Source organism: Narcine bancroftii, chromosome 5, assembly GCF_036971445.1.
Source record: "Narcine bancroftii isolate sNarBan1 chromosome 5, sNarBan1.hap1, whole genome shotgun sequence".
Classification (NCBI taxonomy): Eukaryota; Metazoa; Chordata; class Chondrichthyes; order Torpediniformes; family Narcinidae; genus Narcine; species Narcine bancroftii.
The window spans coordinates 96,357,359-96,380,613 of NC_091473.1; the positions used below are offsets into that span (position 1 = coordinate 96,357,359).

General features: G+C 41.9%; 1 protein-coding gene across 2 annotated transcripts in view; it reads right to left on the reverse strand.

Annotated features, from left to right (window-relative positions):
• negr1 (neuronal growth regulator 1) overlaps positions 1-23,255 on the reverse strand; it is a 530,464-nt gene that overhangs the window by 15,663 nt on the left and 491,546 nt on the right. For both annotated transcript variants that reach the window (XM_069938455.1, XM_069938456.1), the window contains 2 exons: positions 13,906-14,026; positions 8,859-9,010 (listed from right to left, as the gene is read on the reverse strand). In XM_069938455.1, the coding sequence (XP_069794556.1) occupies positions 8,859-9,010; positions 13,906-14,026 (273 nt within the window). The remainder of the gene's footprint in view (positions 1-8,858; positions 9,011-13,905; positions 14,027-23,255) is intronic.

Genomic DNA, 23,255 nt, shown 5'->3' on the forward strand with positions numbered 1-23,255 from the left:
CAATTGCTCCACCAACTTATCAGCTGATCAGTATTCTTCTGCGTCCTAAGACGACCCTCCTTTGCAAACTTACTAATCATTTTTCCCACATTCACATCCAAGTTGATAATGTATATAAAATAAAGTCAGGTCTACTGCACTGATCCCTGTGGTCCACTGCTGGTCACAGGGTCACTGCTGGTCACTGATCCCTGTGGTCCACTGCTGGTCACAGGCTTCCAGTTGCAAGAATGTCCCTCCATCATCATCCTTTGTGTCAATGTCCATGTGAAGTGATTGTCATGTACATCAGTACCAAAATTCCTATTTGCTGCAACCACACAGGTACTTAAGATAAACCAATGGCCACAATAAAATTTTACATTACCACAAATCCCAAGATGGCAAAAGTGATTATGAATATCAAGGATAGTTTAATATATATTCACAGTTGCAGTTAATGCAAGAAAAAAAAAGTGATGTTTTAGTAGTGCAGGGAGATCTTTTGGTAGTCCCAGAGTAGTTTATGGTTAGGGCTTGGGTAGTATGGGAAGGTTCAAGAGCCTGATATAAACTGTTTTTGAACCTGAAGGTGCTGGTCTTTAGGTTTCTGTAACTTCTGCTTGAAGTTACCCATGAGAAGAGATTGTGACCAGGGTGATGGGGTTCCTTTATTATTGTTGACTACCCTCTTGAGGTAGCGCATCATATAGATGCTTTCAGTGGACAGGAGACTGGTCGTCTAGGTTTGCTATTTTCTGCAGCCTCCAGTATTCCTGGGTACTCATGTTTACAAATCAGCTAATGAGGCAACCAGTCAACGTACACGCTGCAGTCAACCTTTAAACATTTGATAGTGTATTTGACAGCAGGCCAAATCTACTCAGATGGCTTAGAAAGTGGAGGCCTAGTTGTGCTTCCTTTATGGTTGCCTCTGTTCTAGCTCCAGGAAAGGTCTTCTACATGAAGGGATTTTATAAATTCTTTGGTCTTACTGATGTTGAGAGCAAAATTGTTGCTCTGACACCACACAACCAGATTTTCAATCTCCATCCCATATTCTGACTCATCAATTCCCGTTATTCAGCCAACAACGACAGTGTTATCAGCAAATTTGTAGATTGCATCGGAGACAAACCTGGCTATGCAGTTCTTAGTATACAGGGAATAGAGCAGGAGATAGAGCACACAGCCTTGGAGTGCTCCTATGTTCCTGTTCAGCAAGGAGGAGTTAATGTTGCTAATCCACACTGATAGGTGTCTGACACTGAAGAAGTCAACAATCTAGTTGCAGAGGGATTAACAGAGATGCATATTCATGAGTTTGATTATTACTTTTGTTGGTATGATGGTGTTGAATTAATAACAGCCTGATGCAGCTGTTCTTGTGGTCCAGGTGATCTAATTCAGAGTGGAAGGTCAGTGAGATGCCATCCTCTGTTGACCTGTTGCGAAGATAGGCAAATTGAAGTGTATTCAGGTCCTTCCTTAAAAAGGAGTTGATTTGCTCCAATAAAAAAGATCTCTCAATGCACTTCATCACCGTAGATGAAAATCTCACTAGGCCAATATCTCACTCGGCCACTTCATAACCATAGATGAAAATCTCACTAGGTCAAACATCTCACTAGGCCACTTAATCACCGTAGATGAAAATCTCACTAGGCCAATATCTCACTAGGCCACCTCATCACTGAAGATGAAAATCTCACTAGGCCAAACATCTCACTAGGCCACTTAATCACCGTAGATGAAAATCTCACTAGGCTATTATCTCACTAGGCCACTTCATCACCGTAGATGAAATTCTCACTAGGCCAATATCTCACTAGGCCACTTCATCACCATAGATGAAATTCTCACTAGGCAAATATCTCATTAGCCCACTTCATCACCGTAGATGAAAATCTCACTTGGTCAAACATCTCACTAGGCCACTTAATCACCGTAGATGAAATTCTCACTAGGCCAATATCTCACTAGGCCACTTCATCACCATAGATGAAATTCTCACTAGGCCAATATCTCATTAGCCCACTTCATCACCATAGATGAAAATCTCACTTGGTCAAACATCTCACTAGGCCACTTAATCACCGTAGATGAAAATCTCACTAGGCCAATATCTCACTAGGCCACTTCATCACCGTAGATGAAAATCTCACTAGGTCAAATATCTCACTAGGCCACTTAATCACCGTAGATGAAAATCTCACTAGGCCATTATTTCACTTGGCCACTTCATCACCGTAGATGAAAATCTCACTAGGCCCAATATCTCACTAGGCCACTTCAACATCGTAGATGAAAATCTCACTAGGCCAATATCTCACTAGGCCACTTCATCACCGTAGATGAAAATCTCACTAGGCCAATATCTCACTAGGCCACTGCATCACCATAGATAAAAATCTCACTAGGCCAATAGATCTAAAGGCAGATCATCTTGCTCTTCTTGTGAATTGATAGAATGGATGTCCTTTTGAAACAAGTGAGCACCTCAGACCATAACAATGGGAAGTTGAAATGTCTGCAGAAACTCCAGCCAGTGCTCTGTTCAGACTTTAAGAACACCACCATCATCATCAGGGCTGTCTGGTTCTGAGGGAATTATTGCCAAGCCATCTTCAAGTTAAGTCAAGTTTATTGTCAGCTGATTGAACAAGGACAACCTGACAAAAAAGCGTTGTCCAGTCCTCAGTATACAACTTGACATACATAACACACACACAGACAAATAATAGATATGCAGGACAAGTATTTTATCTAAAAATATAAATAAATAAATATTGTTCTGTACAAATGAGATTTTCTTATGGTGTAATAACCCAATCAGATGCTGTTGATGCTCAGCAGGCCAAATAATATCTGTGGGAGGAGAAGCAAATTCAATGTTTCAAGTCAACAACTCTTCCTTTGGGAAAGAGATACAGGTATATCAGTGCCAGCTCCAGCAGGTTGAGGAACAGCTTCTTCCCATGGGCAGTGAGAATGCTGAACAACCAAAGGAACTGCTCACCCTAACCATCTGAGACTCTAATATTTTCTAAATAATATCGACTTATTTATTTATTTATATGTATATTTGTCCTGAGTATGTATTGTTTCCTGGTTCGACTTCATGCTAACACTGGGTGAATCAAGCTGACTCACCAATAATTTTTAAGGGAACTTTTTGCTTTTAACTACTTGGAGGTAAGTACTTTAGGTTCTCAGATTACATGGAAAAACATGAAAGCTCCCTGCCTCTCCATGGATTCAAGTTACATCAACCACTGCCTAGGAAAAGCAACCAAAATACTGAAGGGCCTGCCATATTATGGACTCACTTGTTTCTCAAATAATGCACCAGCAGATTAAAGTCAGTTTCTTTCCTGTAGCCTCTTTTTGTTTGGAAAGTTTTACAAAATAAAGATATACAATATTCTCAACTAAAAAAGCAACTGCCCTCCTCTCATCCCCCACCTAACCCACCTCCAACAACCCACCCCCAACAACCCACCCCCCTTTGGTGCTTATTTAAAAAAAAAACAATTATATCGGGTTTTAACAGGTTGCTGTTTGGTGTGCCATCTTTTGTTATAAAAAAACTTTTATTTAATATCCAAACCGATACACTCCAAACACAAACTCCACATTTTAACAAAAAAAGACTAATTATTCTGCAAATTATAAGTTATCTTTTCCAAATAAATACATGATTGAATTTCATTGTGTCATCTTTGTATTCTCAATTCAAAATAATTTTTCCACTTGACAGCTATACATTTTCTAGCTACTGCCAGCCCCAAATGTATAAATGCAATTTGAGGTTTCTCCAGTCGCAGACCTGTTGTTAATGTATTCATATATCCCAATAAACATACCCATGGATCAATATATAGATCTATCTTGAATAAATCTCACAAAAATTTAATATTTTTTTCCCAAAAATTCCCATACTGAATGTAAAAAAGTACCTGTCCACCACACTGAAAACACAAATCTGATGAACTGAATCCATATTTTTTCAATTTTTCAGGGGTTAAGTATAACTTATGCAAAAAAAATTATAATTAACCAAACTATATCGTACATTAATGAACTTCATAACACTGTTCACACACATAACAGACCACTGTAGTCTCTTGAATTAACCCCACAACAGTGTTTTCATGCTATCTTTGAATTAATTGAACTTATTTTACATTGAAAAACTATATAATTGTACTCTTATTCTCCTAGCAGTATGAGAATTAGAGTTGACCTATTAACCTGCTCGTAAAATGCCTCACATTGCACCAGGTATAATACTGTACTTATTTTTATCTACATTTTACTTAATTTACTGTTTTCATTATTTATTTTGATTTAATAATGCATTTCATATTATAAAGATATACAATATACTCAACTTGTTTTAAAATTATTTGCAGCAATTATAATGGTTTTTTAAAATCGATAAAGCCCTTTGAGTCCATGCCAACCAGCAAGCACCTACTTAGACTAATCCAACTCTGTTCTCCCCACATTCCCACCACATGCGATCACAGAAAGAATGTACAAACTCCACACAGGCATAGGGACATGCAGCACAGGTGTAGGTCCTTTGGACCACTGAGTCCTTGATGACAATCAACCTCCCACTTGCATCAAAGTCAGTGTTATACCTGGGCCACTGGAGCTGTGAGGCAGCAGTTCTACTAGCTGTGCCACTGTGCCACCCATCTCTGTGTATCTGTGATACTTAACATCTATTTTGAAAGCTCACAAGCTTTGGCAAGAGGAGTTCTCTATTTCCCACCAGGGATTCTAGTGACAGGGCCACAGCAAAATGCTAGCTGAAACCTACACGAGACCATCTCACTCTTGGATCATGGGGCAATTGGACCCATGCAGCCATATGAAGTTAATTTGGGCCAGGTTTTGAGGATGGATGGTCGGCCAACTTATCAATGATTCAGCCCATCTTGCTGGTGTATTATCTCTTGGGTTTGGCAGATCCAAGATGTTTAGCATCAATGAGAGGCTCTGACTACTTATCGCTCTACCAAAACTCAATTGGACGGGTGAGCCTGCAGCAAAATCAAAAGGTTGCCTTAGTTCATTCAATGCCTTTCACTTGGGATGCAACACTGGGCATGATACAAAATCAATGATCTGAAACATTATTTTCTGTCCACAGTTAAAGACTCACAGCTGAGAATCCAACATTTTCTTCTTTTGCATCAGATTTCCAGCACACCCAGTACTTTACTTTAGTAATTTAATTTGCCTCATACATCGGTGCTTGTTTAGAATGGAAATAATGTTGTCAGAACCTCTACCCAGTTGATGAGCTTGGCAACCAATCTTCATTTGTAGAAGAATGCAACCTAAAGTCCTGCTGATTATATTGACATCATCAGACAGAATATTTATCCTGCAGGGTCTGATTATCAAAGACAGTCTTGTAGGTTAAACTGAAGAGTGAAATATATTTGTAGGGTTGGATTTTGTTATTTTAAATGATGCAGAAAGTAAGAATCTTGATGTGATAGAGAACCATGTAACTATATGTTAGTGGAACATGGGATCTATGGTGACCCTGGCTAACTAGACACAAAATTGAATTGATGATAAGAGGCAGAGGGTGAGGTGATTGGCAGGATTCTGGGAGAGATATTGAACTCAGTGAGATCTTTGGTCACTAGTACATAGTTCCTTGAAAGTGGTACACAGATAGATGGAGTGATGATGAAGGTGTAAGGAATGCTTGCCTTCATCAACTAAGGTATGACCTCTTGGGAAGTCATGCTACAGTTGTTCAATTGTTGATCAGGCCCCATTTGGAATATGGTATGCAGATGTGGTTGCCATACTATAGGAATGATGTCAGTAGCCAATGAGGGTGCAGAAAAGGTTCACAGAAATATTTCCTGGACTGGTGGGTTTGAGTTATAGGAAGAAAATAAATAGGTTAGGATTATTTTCAATGAAATGAAGGAGGCTGAGATGTGACCTTATAGTGCTTTATAAAATCATAAAGGGCCTAGAGAGGTGAATGATGGCTGTCTTACTCCTAGGGTAGGAAGTAAAAGAGGTGGAGGCATAGGATTGCTAATCAGGGAGACTGTTAAAACTGCACTCTGAGAGAAGATAATGATGGACTCAACTACAGAGGCAGTGGTAGGGTGACACTGCCAGCCTTGCAATAGCCACTGTAAGGTGGAAGAACAGTTATGTAGACAGATGTAGATGGAAAGGTGAAAAAGCAACAGGGTTGTCATAACAGAAGACTTTAATTTCACTAATATTGACTTGGATGTCCTTAGTGCCAAAGGATTAGATGGGGCAGAATTTGTCAAGTGTGTCCAGAAGAGTTTCTTGAAGCAGCATTTCAATAGCCCAACCAAGAATTGGGCCATAAAGGACAAAAGACAGATGATCAGAGTTTCAGTGGGGGAACATTTGGGAATAGTGATACTCTTTCTTAACTTTCAAGATAGTTATGGGCAAGGATAAGCTTGACCTTGTACAAAAGTACTAAATTGGGGGGAGGAAAAATTATGACATGATTAGTCAGGAGTAAGGGGAAGCTGATTGGGGGAAGCTGTTACCAGGCAAGCCCACAAATGGCATGTAACAAATTTTTAAAGGACCAATTTAATGGGTGGCATGGTTTACGTAATGGTTAGTGCAATGCCTTTACAGCGCCAGTGATTAGGACCGGGGTTTGAATCCCGTGCTGTCTGTAAGGAGTTTGTATGTTCTCCCCGTGCCTACATGGGTTTTCCCAAGGGGCTCTGGTTTCCTTCCACTGTTTGAAACGTACTGGGGGTGTCGGTTAATTGGGTGTAATTGGGCAGCACGGACTCATGGGCCAAAATGGCCTGTTACTGTGCCATATATCTAATTTAAAATTTAAATTTTAAAACTATGGTCCAGTACTGGTGTATTTCAATGTGAAGAAAGGATAAGGATGGCAAGGTAATAAAAGTTGGATGGTGAGAGAGGCCATGAAATTAGCCAAGAAGGAATGAGATAGGGCCCTGGAGGATATAAAAATGTAGGAAAGAGTTCAAGCAAGGCATTAGGAAGACCAAAGAGAGCCATGAGATATCCTTGGTGAGCTGGATTGCTATATTCATTAGACACAAAAGGATGGCTAGGGAGAGGATAGGAATTTATGGTTGGAGTCAGAGGAAGTGGAAAAGGTACTAAATGAATACTTTGCATTGGTATTTACAAAGGAGAAGGACATAGACAGCAATAGGGAGCATAATGTGGAGAATGTTCATGTATTAGGTGATTCTGAGATCACAAAAGAGGTGATATTGTGTCTATTGAGGAGCATTAAGGTGGATATGTCCCCTCAGCCTGATGGAAAATATCCCCAATTATTGAAAGAGGCAAATGAATAGATTGCTGTGGCCTTGACAAAGATCTTTGTATCCTCACTAATGATAGGAGAGATCCCAGAAGAATGGAGATTAGAGATTGTTCAAGAAAGAAAAAACATAATCCAGGAAATTAAAGCATCACATCAGTGGTAGGGAAATTATTGGAAAGGATTATTGGTGATAGGATTTATTCACATTTGGAAAAGTCATGGTCAGATTATGGTTTAGACTATGACTTTGTGAGGGGCATATCATGTCTTACCAATTTGATTGAGTTTTTGAAGAGGTGACAAACTCAGTTGATGAAGGTAGGGCAGTGGATGTTGTCTTCATGGACTTAAATAAGGCATTTGCCAAGGTCCCTTGTGGTTGACTAATTCAGAAATTATGGATGCATGAGATCAAAAGTGTCAATAATTTTGATACAAAATCATAAGGGTTTATGGGTAAATTGATGTGTTTGGGGGAATGGAAGCACGTGACAGAAGGGCCCATTAATGTGCTGTATCTCTACATTTAAAAAAAAGTTTGGAGGAGTCGTGGACAGTGCAGAGGCTTATCAAAAAATACAACAGGATTTGCAACAGTGTTCGATATGGGCAGAGAAATAGCAGATGGAGTTTAATCCATACAGTGTAAGGTGTTGTACTTTGATTTTTTTGTTGGTTAATTGTAAGGGGAATGTATACAATTAATGGTAAGGCTCTTAAAAGTATTGATGTTCTGAGTGATTGCGGGGGCCAGGTCCATATCTCATTCAAAGTGGACACGCAAGGAGATAGAGTGGTAGGCGTATTGCAAGCTTTGTTTCATTGGGCAGGGGATTGAGTATAAATGTAAGGAGTTCATGTTACAGCTATACAAAACTTTAGTTTGGCTGCATTTGGAATACTGTGCACAATTCTGTATCGGCTCATTCCAGGAAGGATGTGGAGACTTTGGAAAGGATACAGAAGAGGTTCACCAGGTTGCTGCCTGATTTAGGTGGTGTAAGTTTTGGGAAAGAGATTGGACAAGCTTGAGCTATTTTCTCTGGACCATAGGAGGTTGAGGAATGACCTGATAGAAGTTTATAAAATCAAGACTGGCATTGATAGGGCAGACAGGCAGAATCTTTTCCCATGAGCAGAAGTATCTAACATGAGAGGATAAGCATTTAAGATGAGGGAGAGGAAGGTTAATAGAGCTGTGCAAGGCAAATGTTTTACACAGAAGTGGTTAACGCCTGGAATGGGCTGCAGAGGTAGTGGTGGAGGCAGATACAATAATAGCACTTAAGAAGCTTCAAGACAGCACATGAATATGAAGGGAATGGAGGGATATCTATCAGGTGCAAACAGCAGAGTTTTAGTTTAATCTAGACATATTGTTCCACACAGTCACGTGGGCTGAAGGGCTTGTTCCTGTTCTGTATATGAAATAACACTTTAAGTTTATAAATTCAGCTCACTTAAATCCATTTCATTGTCACATTTCCTTTGAAATACAATAAATGAGGGAATCTTTCACAACACTTACTGTGTAGAAAATGACTGGCACTACTTGTTCCTAGCTTATTTGCAGCCACACATGTGTAGTTGCCATAGTGATCCTCTGTAATGTTGGTAACAGTGAGGATAGATCTGGTGTTGAAGTTCTTGATATGAATCCCTTGCCTGCCAGAGGCCAACCTGATGGATTAATAAAAATAAATCATTAGGAAACAATGATCTTCACTGTGTGATGGAAATCACTCTTTACTTCTTAAATTGTACTGTGTGATTCTGAAATAAACCCCCATTATTTCTGTAAAGAAAAATGATTTCAACAGCATGGGGAAAGCAATATATCATAAGATATATCATACTGCATAGATGAAATGGTGCAATAACAATCAGCATCAATAATAAGCTGAATACATGTTTGTTGGCATATGAATAGGAAGGCACTAGCAAACACCTGCTCACTGTTCAAATTGTTCCTGCTTCTTTGTTTGTCTGCTGGAAGATGGAAGTCTGTGATGGACAGGAGGATAGCCCATTTGATCGGGACGGAGTCTGCCAATGAAGCACAGATGGACTGAGGAGAGGGGCCAGGTGCAGTGTGTACCTTTAAATGGAGTTGGTTACCATGTAAAATATAGTATTGAAATAGACTTATTTGACTTTAATTTTAATGCACTTTGTCATTATCATTTTAAAAATGGCTTTAATCAGATCTATTGTTTAAGCTTGTAATTTTCCCCCTTTAACCATCAGAGAAATAAACAAAAAAAACTGTTGCAAAAACCTTTGGCATCAATAAAGGCCATCAATAAGTAAAGGTGATAGACCTCAGGATATGATGCTTAGCCAGGTGCCAAGTCAGATGTAATTAGTTTGGAATTTGACAACAGGACCAGGAGGAACTAGTTCATGAAACCATTGGTTCACTGAAAGCATAACGCATTGAACAATTGGTTTCCACATTAATAATGGCAATAGGTTTACACTCCCAGGAAATACAGTTTGAAAAATTACATTTATCTTGCTTACTCTTGAGTTTCCTTTTCTGGATTACCTGTCCAATTTTGTTTCACCAAATAATTTCAACAAATGGAACTTATTTTTACAACACATGTTGTCTTTTTTTTGCTACTTTAAAGGTATCTACTTTAAAATCAACTAGAAATTCTGAAGGACCTAGATGAGATTTGCACTCAAATGGCCTATGTTATCACTTCAATAATGTCTATGTTATTACTTGAGTAACATAACTAATGCATGACCATTGTTGGTGTTTGGTCCAATCACTGTGACAGCCATTTAAAGTAGCATACAGTCATCAACTTCCTCTTTAATGCTCATCAACTTTCAACTGAAATCTTTATTTTCTCACGCCCCATCACAACAATGAAAACAGGCAAGTGAAGATGAGGAAATTGAGGATAATTAGGGTGAGAATAAACATTTCCTTCTTTCCACCTGATGACAATAATAAAGGTCCAAGAGACTCCTTCGAATTTGGGGCTGCTGTGTATATATTTGATTCAACTTGCTCTAGAGCAGTGGTTTTCAAACTTTTTCTTTCCACTCACATACCACTTTAAGTATTCCCTATGCCATAGATGCCCTGTGATTAGTAAAGGATTGCTTAAGGTGGTATGTGAATGGAAAGAAAAAACTACTGTTTAAATCATATCTCATTGACTCATTATGTGCACGGATTCATAACTCCAAAGGAAATGGACCAATGACAATTTTTCTCAAGCAAAATATTTCAGTAACAATTGGGTCTAGAGGAGTGGTTCTCAACCTTTTCCCCACTCACATACCATCTTAAGCAAACACCTCCCAGTACAGGCAAACAATGAGGAATTTAGTGGGCGATGTATATAGTGTAAGTAAGGATTTGAGCTGAAAAATTAGAATTGGTGAAAAAATGCCATCCTTCCAATAAAGCCTGTGCAGAAAGTTGACCTTCAATACTAGATTGGCCAAACTAAAAATCATGGGTTCTTGTTTGATGTCAGGACACCTTTAAGTTACAGTACAACTCAAATTATCTGAAATGGTCGGGACCGGGATAAACGTTTTTTTCTGAGAACCGGTCATGTTTTAAAAACAGCCCAGTAGCAACAGCAAATCACTTGTAACAGTGTTTAAAAAAACAACCAACAACAAGGTAAGGCTTTTTAAGCATTAAAATAATGCTTAATTCTCACCCAAAAAACTGCTGGCCACCGCTGATCACCGACACCTCCCCACCAAGGCCTGAGGGTCCCGCTCCTGCCTGGGAGCTTGAGGTTCCCGCTGCTGACGGGAGCCCAAGGTCCGCTGCTGCTGGTACCGGGAGCCTGAGGTCAACTGTTGCAGCTCTGAAAAACTTTCGGATAAATGAGGATTTCAGATATTTTTTTAAATTAATGTAACCACTCTGGAGCTAATATCCTTAATCCTTCAGCGGCCCCAGTGTTTAATTGAGGTCTAACCACTCTGGAGCTAATATGAAACAGAGTCTTAGAAACAAATTATAACATTTTTCTGGTTGGCAATCAGTGGGTTGTGGACACTGAAGGGATTGATACTGGGCATATAACTGTTCACAATATACATAAACAATTTGGAGGAAGAGACCACATGTAGCACTTCTAAGTTTGCTGAAGACACTATAATTTGAGTGGAAAAGCAAATTGTGTCAAGGACAAGAAGAGTCTGCCGTGAGTTATGTAAGTGGCAAAGATCTGGCAGATGAAATACATCACAAAATGGGTGGCCGTCGATTTTTGAAAGAAGAGTAGTAGATTAGACAGTTATTTAAATTGGCTACAGGGCAGGTGCCAGAGGATTGGAGAAAGGCAAATAAGGTCCCCTTGTTTAAAAAAGGTAATAGGGGGAATCCTGGGAATTATTGATTGCTGAGTCTTACATCAGTGATGTGCAAACTATTGGAGAGGATTCTTAAGGAAAGGATCTATGAGTATTTGGAGAAGTACAGCCTATTCAAGAAAAGTCAGCATGGCTTTGTGAAGGGAAGGTTGTGCCTCACGAGTCTAATTGAGTTTTTTTGAGGAGGTAAAAAAAAATTGATGAAGGTAGAGCAGTAGATAGAGTCTATATAGATTTTAGTCAGGCATCTGACAAGGTCACCCATGAGAGATTCAGAACATCATGAGGCATGGGATCAGTGGAACCTTAGTTGTGTGGATAAAAAAATTGGCTTGCAGATAGAAAGAAGATAGTAGTAGTGGAAGGGAAGTATTCTTCTTTGAGGTCAGTGATTAGTGGAATTCCACAAGGATCTGTTTTGGGACCCCTGCTCTTTGTGATCTTTATAATTGACCTAGTTGAAGAAGCAGAGGATGGGGCAGTAGGTTGGTGGTTGATATGAAGGGTGGAGGAATCGTGGATGGTGTTGAATGTTGTTGTAGGTTACAAAAGGATGTAGACAGGATACAGAATTGGGCAGAAAGTGGCAGATGGAGTTCAATCTGATAAGTGTGAGGTGATGCATTTTGGAAGGACAAACCAGAGGCTGAGGCAGGGTTAATGGTCAGATATTTAACAGTGTGGATGAACAGAGGGAACTTGGGGTCCATATATCCCTCAAGATAACCATGCAGGTTGATAGGATAGTTAAGGACCATAGGATGTGGGGCTTCATTAATGGGGGTTTGAGTTCAAGAGTCAAGAGTTCATGTTGCAACTTTATGAATCTCTCATGAGACAACATTTAGAGTATTGTGTTCAGTTCTGGTCACCTCATTATAGGAAGGATGTGAATGCAATGGAGAGGGTGCAGAGGAGATTTACCAGAATGTTATCTGGATTGGGAAACAAGTCTTTTGAGGCAAGATTAGCAGAGTTCGGACTTTTCTGTTTAGACCATAGAAAAATGGGAGGAGACTTGATTAAAGTCTACAAGATTATAAGGGGCATGGATAGTGTGGACAGCTAGTGCCTTTTTGCTATGGCAGGAATAGCAAACACTAGAGGACATAAGTACAAAGTGAAGGGAGGGAAGTTCAGGGGAGACATCAGGGGTAAGTTTTTTTATAGAGTTGTGGGTGCCTGGAATATCTTGCCAGGGATGGTGGTGGAGGCTGAAACATTAGGGGAATGTAAGATACTCTTAGACTGGCACATGGATGGGAGTAAAATAGAGGGTTATGGGTAGGGAGGGTTTAGTTTTTTTTTAAAGAAATAAATTGGTCAGCACAACATTGAGGCCAAAGGACTTTTACTGTGCTGTAGTGTTCTATGTTCTATTATTTAGTACAATATTTTTTTGCGATAAGAGGTAAGGAAATGGTGAGCGAATATGCTTAAGGAAATCATAAAAATTAAATTAAAATATCTGTTAAGGCAGACCATAGAAAAAAAATAAAGTCATCAGAAGATGAAATTAGGAGGTAGGGGTTAGTGCAATGCTGTTACAGTGAATCCCGCGCTGTCCATAAGGAGTTTATATGTTCTCCACATGCGTTTCCTCCAGGTTCTCCAGTTTCCTCCTACCTTTCAAAATATACAGGGATTGTAGGTTAATCGGGGTACTGTATTTGGGTGGCACCGCCTTGTAGGCTGGAAGGGCATGTTACTGTGCTGTAGGTCTAAAAAAATACATTCTACTCATACTTTCTTGAGCTATGCCTGACTAACCAGCTTCTTTCTCAATGATTTTGACAAGCATTTTCCTACCTAATCTATTCCAGTGTTCCTTGAATGTGGGACTAAACACTATGTTTAATATTTTAAAATTTATAACATCTTTACTAGTCCATCATGCCCAGGAGGACTTGCTTCCCCTCTCTCCTTTCTTCATTTGACCTTATTAGGATTATAACAACTGACTGTGGTTATCTTCAAGTTAAAAACCTTGTCTTTTCTATTCAATTGCTGATCAATGTTTTTGTATTAATTTCTACATGTACAATATGAGCTATGGTGTTTTTAGTTTTGAGAAGTAATCTTTAGCATTCAATAACAGCCCAATTTTTGGCTATGCGCATATTTACTACAGTTGACAATGTTGTTTAACATTTGGCATGAAAGTTAAAAGCAATTCAAGAGAAAGCTGAATTGGGACTTCCTTCCATGTTTGGACTTACCTTTTGTCTCCTTTGTACCATTCAAAAGCTGCTGCGGGAACTGCAAAGGCCTCACATCGCAATAGCCCAACTTTACCAAGAACCATCCCAGGACTTTTAATTTCCTTTATTGCAGGAGGGTCTAGAGCAGATAGTGAAATATGTTAGCACACCACTCAGAAACAGCACATTAAAGGCACAAGAAGCATATAAAGTTAGATTAATTACTTTTCATTTTCAGAAGTCTGCAGGTTGTTCATGCTTTGTGTTATGCAGTTAATGTCAATCATAATTTCATGTTAATATTGAGATAACCACTGTATATATGTTTGGATGTGCGCTATATAGGTTTGGATGTGTTAGGACACGCTCCTTGCTGATTGTGCCTGAGGCTCCTCCCACTGATCCCTGAATAAAGCCGACTGTGCCACAGCACCCTCCTCAGTACAGGACAGTTGACCATTCTGTTGTGAATAAAAGCCTATTAGTTTCTCTACAACTTATTGAAGTTATTGATGGTGCATCAAATTTGTTCATAACAGGGTTTTTTGATAATGGAGCAGATCCTGAAGCCAGAAAAGCTGAACTTTGACCCACAATTGTCTGATGCATCCAACAGCTTCGAACTTTGGCTGTGTTGTTTCAAAGCATTCCTGCAGGCCTCCTCGCTATTGTTGGATCAGAGGATGACAGGCTGCAAGTACTGTATTCCCAGATTGGGCCCCTGGTATACTTAATGATCAGGGATGTTGAGTTGTACACAGCAGCAATGGACATACAGAAAAGCCAGTACTGGAGGAAGGTAAGATCTATGCAAGGTATCTCCTGGCAATCGAGCACCGAGTACCTTCACGCCCTGCAAGCTCTTGGACAGGCTTGTGACTGCAAGGCTGTGACAGCCAGGGTGAACATAGAGGACGCGATCAGAGATGCCTATGTTGCAGGCATAAGATCCATCTACATCCAGCAGAGACCGTTAGAGCAGGGCGAGTTCAATTTACAGAAGGCAGTTGAACTAGTGGACATGCTAGATGTGGCCTTTCAAAACATGGATGCGTACTCAGTCGAAAATGCAGCCACTTCGTGGTTATCGCAGGCACCACCATTTCGAAGTGGGAGTGCCGCAAGCCTGCAGAAAACTGCCACATCCTGCAAACAAGCCAACCATAGCCACTTTACTCCACGAGCACCCAAACTGCTACTTCTGTGGCCTGCTCAAACACCCTAGAAAACGTTGCCTGACAAAAGATGCAGTTTGTACTAACTGTGGGAAAAAAGGACACTCTGCTAAGATGTGTAAATCTGGGTCACCCTCTAAACCCAGCAGCGCCGTGTGTAGGCCATGGGGGATGCCATCTTGGATGACACCATCTTCCCAACTCAGCAGTGCCACATGTGAGCCATGGGAGCTGCCATCTTGGAACCAAACACCTGAAAACTCCTCCATATCTACAGAGCTGAATAGCAACTCAACCTTCCTTGACACTAGACCAAGGGAGTCCTCACTAACTCACCAGAACAATGATGGACATCGGGGTAAACAGTCACGTGATGAGCGGCGTGTTTGATCATGGGAGCACGGAGAACTTCATCCACCTTGACATGGTGCAGCACTACTCCCTCACTGTAAGGTCAGCAAATGGCAGAGCCTGTTTGGCCTCAAAGTCCCAAACGGCAGATGTCCATGGCTACTGCATAATGACTCTGACCATATGGGGCACAGACTACAAAGAGCTTAAGCTCCTCATGATGCTGCAGCTTTGTGCTGATGGGCTGGACTTTCAATGCCACCTTAAGAGTGTCACCATGGAGCACGATGGGCCCCATCCCCCCCTCACTGTCTGTAACCAGCAGTTTTTAAACAGCCTACTGTGCTCCACCCACGGAAAGCCCTCCCCGGTCTCTCCTCCCATAGTTTCCAGCCAGCATTGTCGTGTGACCTGCGACCTTTCAACCCTCAAGATCACTCTTCCACTGCTCTTTGCTAACCTCACCCCCAAATGTAAATCCATTTCCATCAAAAGTAGGCGATACCATGCGGGGGACAGGGCCTTTATTATATCAGAGATATAGCAGCTTCTGAATGAGGAGATCATTGAAGCCAACACCAGCCCCTGGAGAGCCCAAGTGGTGGTAGTAAAGAATGGGCGAAACACAGAATGGTCATTGAATACAGTCAGAACATTAATAGATATACGCAGTTGGACACGTAACCTCTTCCCCGCTTATCCGCCTGGAGGACTGCCAACACACTGCCTTTGAGGCAGATGGCCACCTCTACCCTTACCTGAGAGTTCCCTTTGGAGTCACCAATGGGGTCTTGGTCTTCCAGTGGGAGATGTATACATGGTAAATCAGTATGAGCTGCAGGCTACATTCCTGTATCTGGACCACATCACAAATTGCAACCTGACATGACATGATACCAATTTCCAAAAGTTTCTCCAGACCTCCAAACTCCGTAACCTTATATATAATAAGGATAAATATGTTTCACACAATTTGCCTTGCTATCCTTGGCTGCATCGTAGAGAACCTGATCCCGCCCGTATGTGCCCTTTTGGAACTCTCCCTTCCCACAGCCTAAAGGCTCTGAAAAAGTGCCAGGATTTCTTATCATACTATGCCCTGTGGGTCCCCAATTATGCGGACAAAGCCTGGTGCTTCGTCAAATCCACCTCTTTTCCCCTGACATCAGAGGCCCATACAGCCTTTAGCTGCATCAAGGCCTCGATGCATACAGGGGATGAATCCAACCATTCCAAGTGGAGAGCGATGTGTCCGACTTCGCCCTGGCTGCCACCTTTAACCAGGCAGGCAGTCCCATAGTCTTTTTCTTCCGCACCCTCCAGGGCCCTAAAATTTGACACTCCTTTGTCTAGAAAGAGGCCCAGGCCATTGTTGTGGTGGTTCGGCATTGGAGACATTATCTCACTGGAAAACAATTTGCCTTGCTGACTGACCAATGTGCAGTTGCTTTCATGTTCAACAATCAGCAGTGAGGTAAAATCAAATATGACAAGATATTGAGGTGAAGAACTGAACTTTCCACCTATAATATCTTGTACCAGCCCGGGAAACTCAATGAACCTCCAGATGACCTTTTCTGCAGAACATGTGCGAGCGCACAAATAGACTGGTTATAAGCCCTCCTCAACAACCTCTGCCACCACTTTATCAAAGCCTGCAACTTACCTAACTCCATTGAGGAGATCAGGACCATGACCAGAAATTGGCAGGTCTGCACGGAATGTAAATCGCACTTCTATCATCCAGACAGAATGCATCTGATAAAGGTCGCCCATCCCTTTGAATTCCTGAGTGTTAATTTCAAGGGGCCCCTCCCTTCCTCTGACTGCAATGTGTACTTTCTCAACATCATTGACGAATATTCACATTTCCCATTCACCATCCCTTGGCCAGACATGTCCAATGCCTTAGTCATCAAGGCCCTCCACAATCTCTTCACCCTATTTGGGTACCCCTGCTATATTTTTAGCGACTGGAGGTCCTCTTTTATGAGTGATGAGCTGTGTCAGTACATAATAGCCAGAGGCATCGCCACAAACATGACCACCAGCTACAATCCCCAAGAAAATGGGCAGGTGGAAAGGGAGAACACTACCGTATGGAAGGCCATCTTCCTAGCCTGAGGTCTAGATGCCTTCCAACATCCTGCTGGCAAGATGTCCTTCCCAATGTGCTTCACTCAATACTATGTACCTCCACCAATGCCACTCCACATGAAAGGATGTTTTCCTTTCATGTGTTGCTGTCCTGGTTGACGTCCCCAGGACTATCTTACTCTGGAAGTACCTGTGGAGCCATAAGTCTGACCCAATGGTCGAAAGGGTCCATCTCCTCCAAGCCAACCTTCAATATGCCTATGTGGTGTGATGGGCACGAGGACATGGTCTCTGTTTGGAACCTGGTGCCCTCAGGAGTCCCCGAGACCATTACCAACTACTCAGCACCCTCTTCATCTACTGCTATCCATGATGCACCAGTGGATGGCGTGTCAGATCCAGTGCCACGCATACACAAAGCCCATGCCGACGGCAACATACAGACCAACCAAGATTCAAAATCTGCATCACAGTCGGCACTATGGCGGTCACAGTTGTAGACCAGGCTACTTGAAAGACTTAATTTGTAAGAACTTTTAATTCACTTCACCCCGTTGGACACTTTATAAAAACAATGAGTGAACGTATTTCGATGTGCTGTATATAGGTTTGGATGTGCTAGGACATGCCCCTTTGCTGACTGTGCCTAAGGCTCCTCCCTCTGATCCCTGAATAAAGGCGACTGTGCTACAGGCCCCTCCTCAGTCCAGGACAATCAACCAGCATGGACGTCCTCCATTCTGTTGTGAATAAAAGCCTATTTGTTTCTCTACAACTTCTAGTCTTTGAAGTTATTGATGGTGCATTACGGGGCATCTTATTTTTCCAAATATGACATTCCCCATAGAAATTTTAAATGTTACATCTTTCCACCACACACAATTAATATCTCATGTTCACCTTAGCCTTTATCCAGTGGCTCTGCCTAGGACTACCAGTAGCAAATTTAACTCCCTGCAGTTGACTTTCAACCTTGTTGCTGAACTTACCACTGAATTCAATCGTGGAGCACTGATGCACTTAGTTGAGGGACCAGTTGCTGTTCCCATCTGGCCCTTTCTTATGTCAAAGATGGCAGGCTAAATATAAAAAGAGTAAAACACAAAAGTCTGCAGAGACACTGCGATTGAAGAAAAACCACAATGCTGGAGAAACTCAGCAAGTCAAACAAAGGTAAAGATACATGTCCAACGTTTCAGGCTTGAGCCCTTCTTCAAGGTCTGGACATTTTGTTCATACCATGCTGAAGGGCTCAAGCCTGTAACATTGGTTATGTAACTTTATCTTTGCTATATAGAGTTTCCTGTTTGAATTGCTGAGCTTCTCCAGCATTGTGTTTTTAATAGACTAAAAAGGTAATGGGATTCTGCCAATCTTGTGAAGACAGCAAAGCCTTTTTTTTGTTGCTTTCCCCATGAATAGCTTTTTAAATAATCTCCTTATTATCCCACAAAATCCGGGATCTAAAATTATTTTGTTTTCTGCATTTCAAAAGGTTTCAGTTTGCTTTTTTATATACTGTACATTTCATATTTTTGTCTCTGCATGCAGTATTTTTTGTTATTAGAAAGGTTTAAGACAGGCAAGCTAAAATGAATCACTCTTGAAGATGAAGAAGGTATTCTGGTACATGAAGATAACCTGAAATTGCCTGTTCTGCTTTGTTGATGGGTGTAGGCAAATTACTTCAACAGGCTTTAGATCTAATCTACAGATACACACATGTAACAGTGAAGAAAACTTCCAACCTAATAAATACACAAAAGTGCTGGAGAAACTCAGCAGGTAATGCAGCAAATCAAAGGAACCAAGATAGATAATCAACATTTCAGGCTTAAGCTGTCAAAGTGTGAACAAAAAGCCAGGCAGGCGGGAAATAAAACAGTGGGGGAGGAGAAAAGAAGGGGCAGGGAGGAGTACAGGCCAACAGCAAGAAGTTATAGGTGGATATGGGTGGAGGGCAGAAGAGAAAAAAGCTAAGAAGTGATAGTTTGGTGAATAGTGAGTGAAGGGTGTGGGGAACTGAAGGAAATGAGTCAGAGTGATAGAGAAAAAGTGAGAGAGACAGGGAAACTGAAGAAGTCAATGTTAACGCTATCAGGTTGGAGAGTGCCCAGAATGAATATTAGGTATTGTTCCTCCACTTAAGGCCATCCGGAATCAAAGTGTGCGCGTTACCAGCGCATTCACATTCATTTCCTGGACAGCAAGGACATGTAACACATCTGGAAGGGCATCCGAGGCATCACCAACCACAAGACTGCACCATCTGCCTTTGCTGGTAATGGCTCCCTCCCATACACACTGACAACTTCTACAAGCGCTTTGAGGCGAAAAACGACATTGCAGTGAAGAAGACCACCTCTCCTCCAAATTACTAGGTGCTGTACCTTGCAGTGGCCGATGTGAAGAGAGAGCTAGGCTAGGACAAGCCGTGGAAAGCTCCTGGACTGGATAACATTCAAAGCAGAGTGCTCAGAGGATGTGCTGCTCAGCTAGCAGATGTTCTCACAGACATCTTTAACATCTCCCTGAAAATCAGCGTGGTCCTAATGTGCTTCAAAGCCACCAGCATTGTCCTCATGCCAAAGAAGTCATCGGTATCCTGCCTCAATAACTACCACCCTGTCGCCCTCACGCCCATCATAACGAAGTGCTTCTAGAAGCACATCATGGCGCACATCAAGCTCCTGCTGCCCCTGTCATTAGACCCCCTGCAGTTTGCATACAGATCCAATTGCTCTACAAACTATGCCATTGCCACTTTCCTCCATCTAACCCTCACCCACCTGGAAAACAATGACGTTTATTGATTTTAGCTTGGCATCCAACACAATCATATCACAGTACCTGATAAAGAAATTAACCTTGCTGGGTCTGAACACCTCCCTCTGCAATTGGATTCTCAACTTCCTGTTGGGGAGACCTCAGGCTGTCTGGATCGGTAACAGCACCTCCAAAACCATCACACTGAGCCTGCCCTCAGGGCTGTGTGTTTAGTCCACTGCTGTTCACTCTACTGACCCACAACTGTACAATTAAACACAGCTCGAACCACATCATCAAGTTCACTGATGAAGCAACCGTGGTGAACCTGATCGGTAAGAATGACGAGTCAGCACACGGAGATGAGGTGCAGTAATTAACGAACTGGTGCAGAACCAGCAACCTGTATCAGAACATTAAAAAAACAAAAGAGATGGTTGTTGACTTCAGGAGGGCACGGGGGAACCAGGCTCTGCTGACCATTGTCAGCTCCACCATTGAAGTCGTCAAGAGTATCAAGTTGTTTGGGTGCACTTGGCGGAGAATCTCACCTGGTCTCTTAGCATCGGCTCCTTAGCCAAGAAAGCCCAGCAGCACCTCCACTTCCTGCAAAGGCTGAGAAAAGTTAATCTCCAACCTCCATTCTCACTACATTCTACAGAGGATGTATTGAGATCATCCTGTGCAACTACATCACTGCCTTGTTTGAAAGCTCCTCAGACTACAAGACCCTGCAGAGGATAGTGAAATCAGCAGAAAATATCATTGGGGCTCTCTTCCTACCTTGAAGGACATCTACAACACTCGATGCAGGCGAAAGGAAATAAACATTGTGAAGGACTCCACACACACCTCACATAAACTCTTCTCCCTTCTGCCATCTGGCAGGAGATATCATAGCACTCAGGTTGTTACATCCAGTTTGGGCAAGATTTTTCCCCCAAGCCATCAGGCTCCTGAATTCCCAGAACATATGTGGATAATGTACCATGGATTTTTACTTTAAAAATTTTAATATTTCAATGTGTTTAACTTCTATTCTAACTCATATTTACATAAATATGCTCTGTGGTCCTGGAAAAATGCTATTTCAGTTTTACTATGCGAGCATGGTATGAACAATAAATAAGGGTGATTTGATTTGACTTTGTGGGTGGCCTTAGTATGGCAATGCATGAGTCCATGGACAGACATGTCAGTGTAAGAATGGGGGCAGAGTTGAAATGGTTGGGCACTGGGAGGTCCTGCCATTGCTGTGGACAGAGCAAAGGTGCTCAATGAAATGATCTCCTAGTCTGTGTCCAGTCTCTCCGATGTGGAAGAGATCACAATGGAGCACCAGATGCAGTAGATGATCCCTGCAGACTAACAAGTGAAGTGTTGCTTTGCTTGGAAGAATTGCTTAGGGCTCCGAATGGTGGTGAGGGAGGAGTTGTGGGTGCAAGTATCGCATTTCCTGTGATTACAGAGGTAGGACCCAACGGGGCAATTAGAGGGAAGGGAGGAGTGAACGAGGAAGCCATGGATGGAGTACTACCTGTGAAAGGTGGAGTGGGGAGGAGAGGGGAAATTGGGGGGTATAATATGTTGGATGCGGGGTCCAATGGCATGGTATGCGATAGGAAATCCTGACCTTGTTATATATATGTGGGTGGAAAGAACCAGGCCAGATGTGTGGGAAATGGAGGATATGCGGGTAAGGGCCTCATTGATGGTGGTGGAGGGAAAGCCATGCTTTATTGAAGAAGGGGGACATCTCAGATGATCTGGAATGGAAGACCTTATCCTGATAGTAAACGTGACAGAGACATAGGAATTGAGATGAAGGAATAGAATCCTTGCAGATGGTGTTTGTAGAAAATATCTGTAGTGAGCTTGTCTCCTGAGATGGAGACAGAGGGATGGAGAAAGGGGAGAGTGTTGCTAAAGATGGACCAAGTGAATTTAAGATCAGGGTAAAAATTAGCAGCAAAGTGGATAAAGTTGACGAGCTCATCATGGGTACATGAGGCAGCATCAAAGTAGTCAATGATGTAGTGGAGGAAGAGTTGAGGGGCCTTGCCTGTGTAGGCCTGGTAGCATGGATTGTTCCATGTAGCCAACAAAAAAGGCATGCATAACTGAGACCCATGTGGGTAAGCATGGCTACCCCTTTGATTTGGAGAAATTTGAATGAGTCAAAGGATAAGTTATTGAAGTTGAGGACAAGTTTTGCAGGGAGTGGAAGAGGACCAGTTGGGTCCATGTGATAGTACAGATCTATCACCAATGTGATATATAGTTACTGTTTCTAGACTGTGCTTACAGCGATTGGCTGAGAGCTAAGCCACACCTATTGTCTGGGCCTTAAAGGGTTGTGTCCCTAGCCAGATCGGATCATTCCGGACTGGTCGGCCACCTGTGAAGAGCTCCGGTCCTCTTCCACTGCCTGCAAAACTTGTCCTCAACCTCAATAACTTATCCTTTGACTCATTCAAATTTCTCCAAATCAAAGGGGTAGCCATGCTTACCCACATGGGTCTCAGTTATGCATGCCTTTTTTTTCTTTGAAATCGTTGGTGTGGAGATGGAGATTGGTCACTATGGTGAAAATGAGTTGATTGAGTTCAGGGAATAGGAGGTTGTGAAAGTGATGGATGGCATGTGAGATATCAGGAGGGACTTAACCAGGGGAACAATATGGAAGTAAGGCAAGATGTTAGCAGTTGAAGTAGGAGTATGCAGAAACAATGTGTCAACTGGCACAATTGAGCTTGTGGATCTTAAGTTGAAGGTAGAACAAAGCAGTGCAGTGTTAGAAACAATGAGCATGGAGGCCAAGGGATGGAGATGACTGGAAGTGATGAGGTCCGATATGGTGTGGGAGACGGTGGCTTTGTTTCTTTGGTGGTATCCTTTTGGAGAGGTATGTAAGAGGAGGTGTCTGCAAATTGTCATCTGGCCTTGGAAAGATAGAGGTCAGTACATCATACCACAACA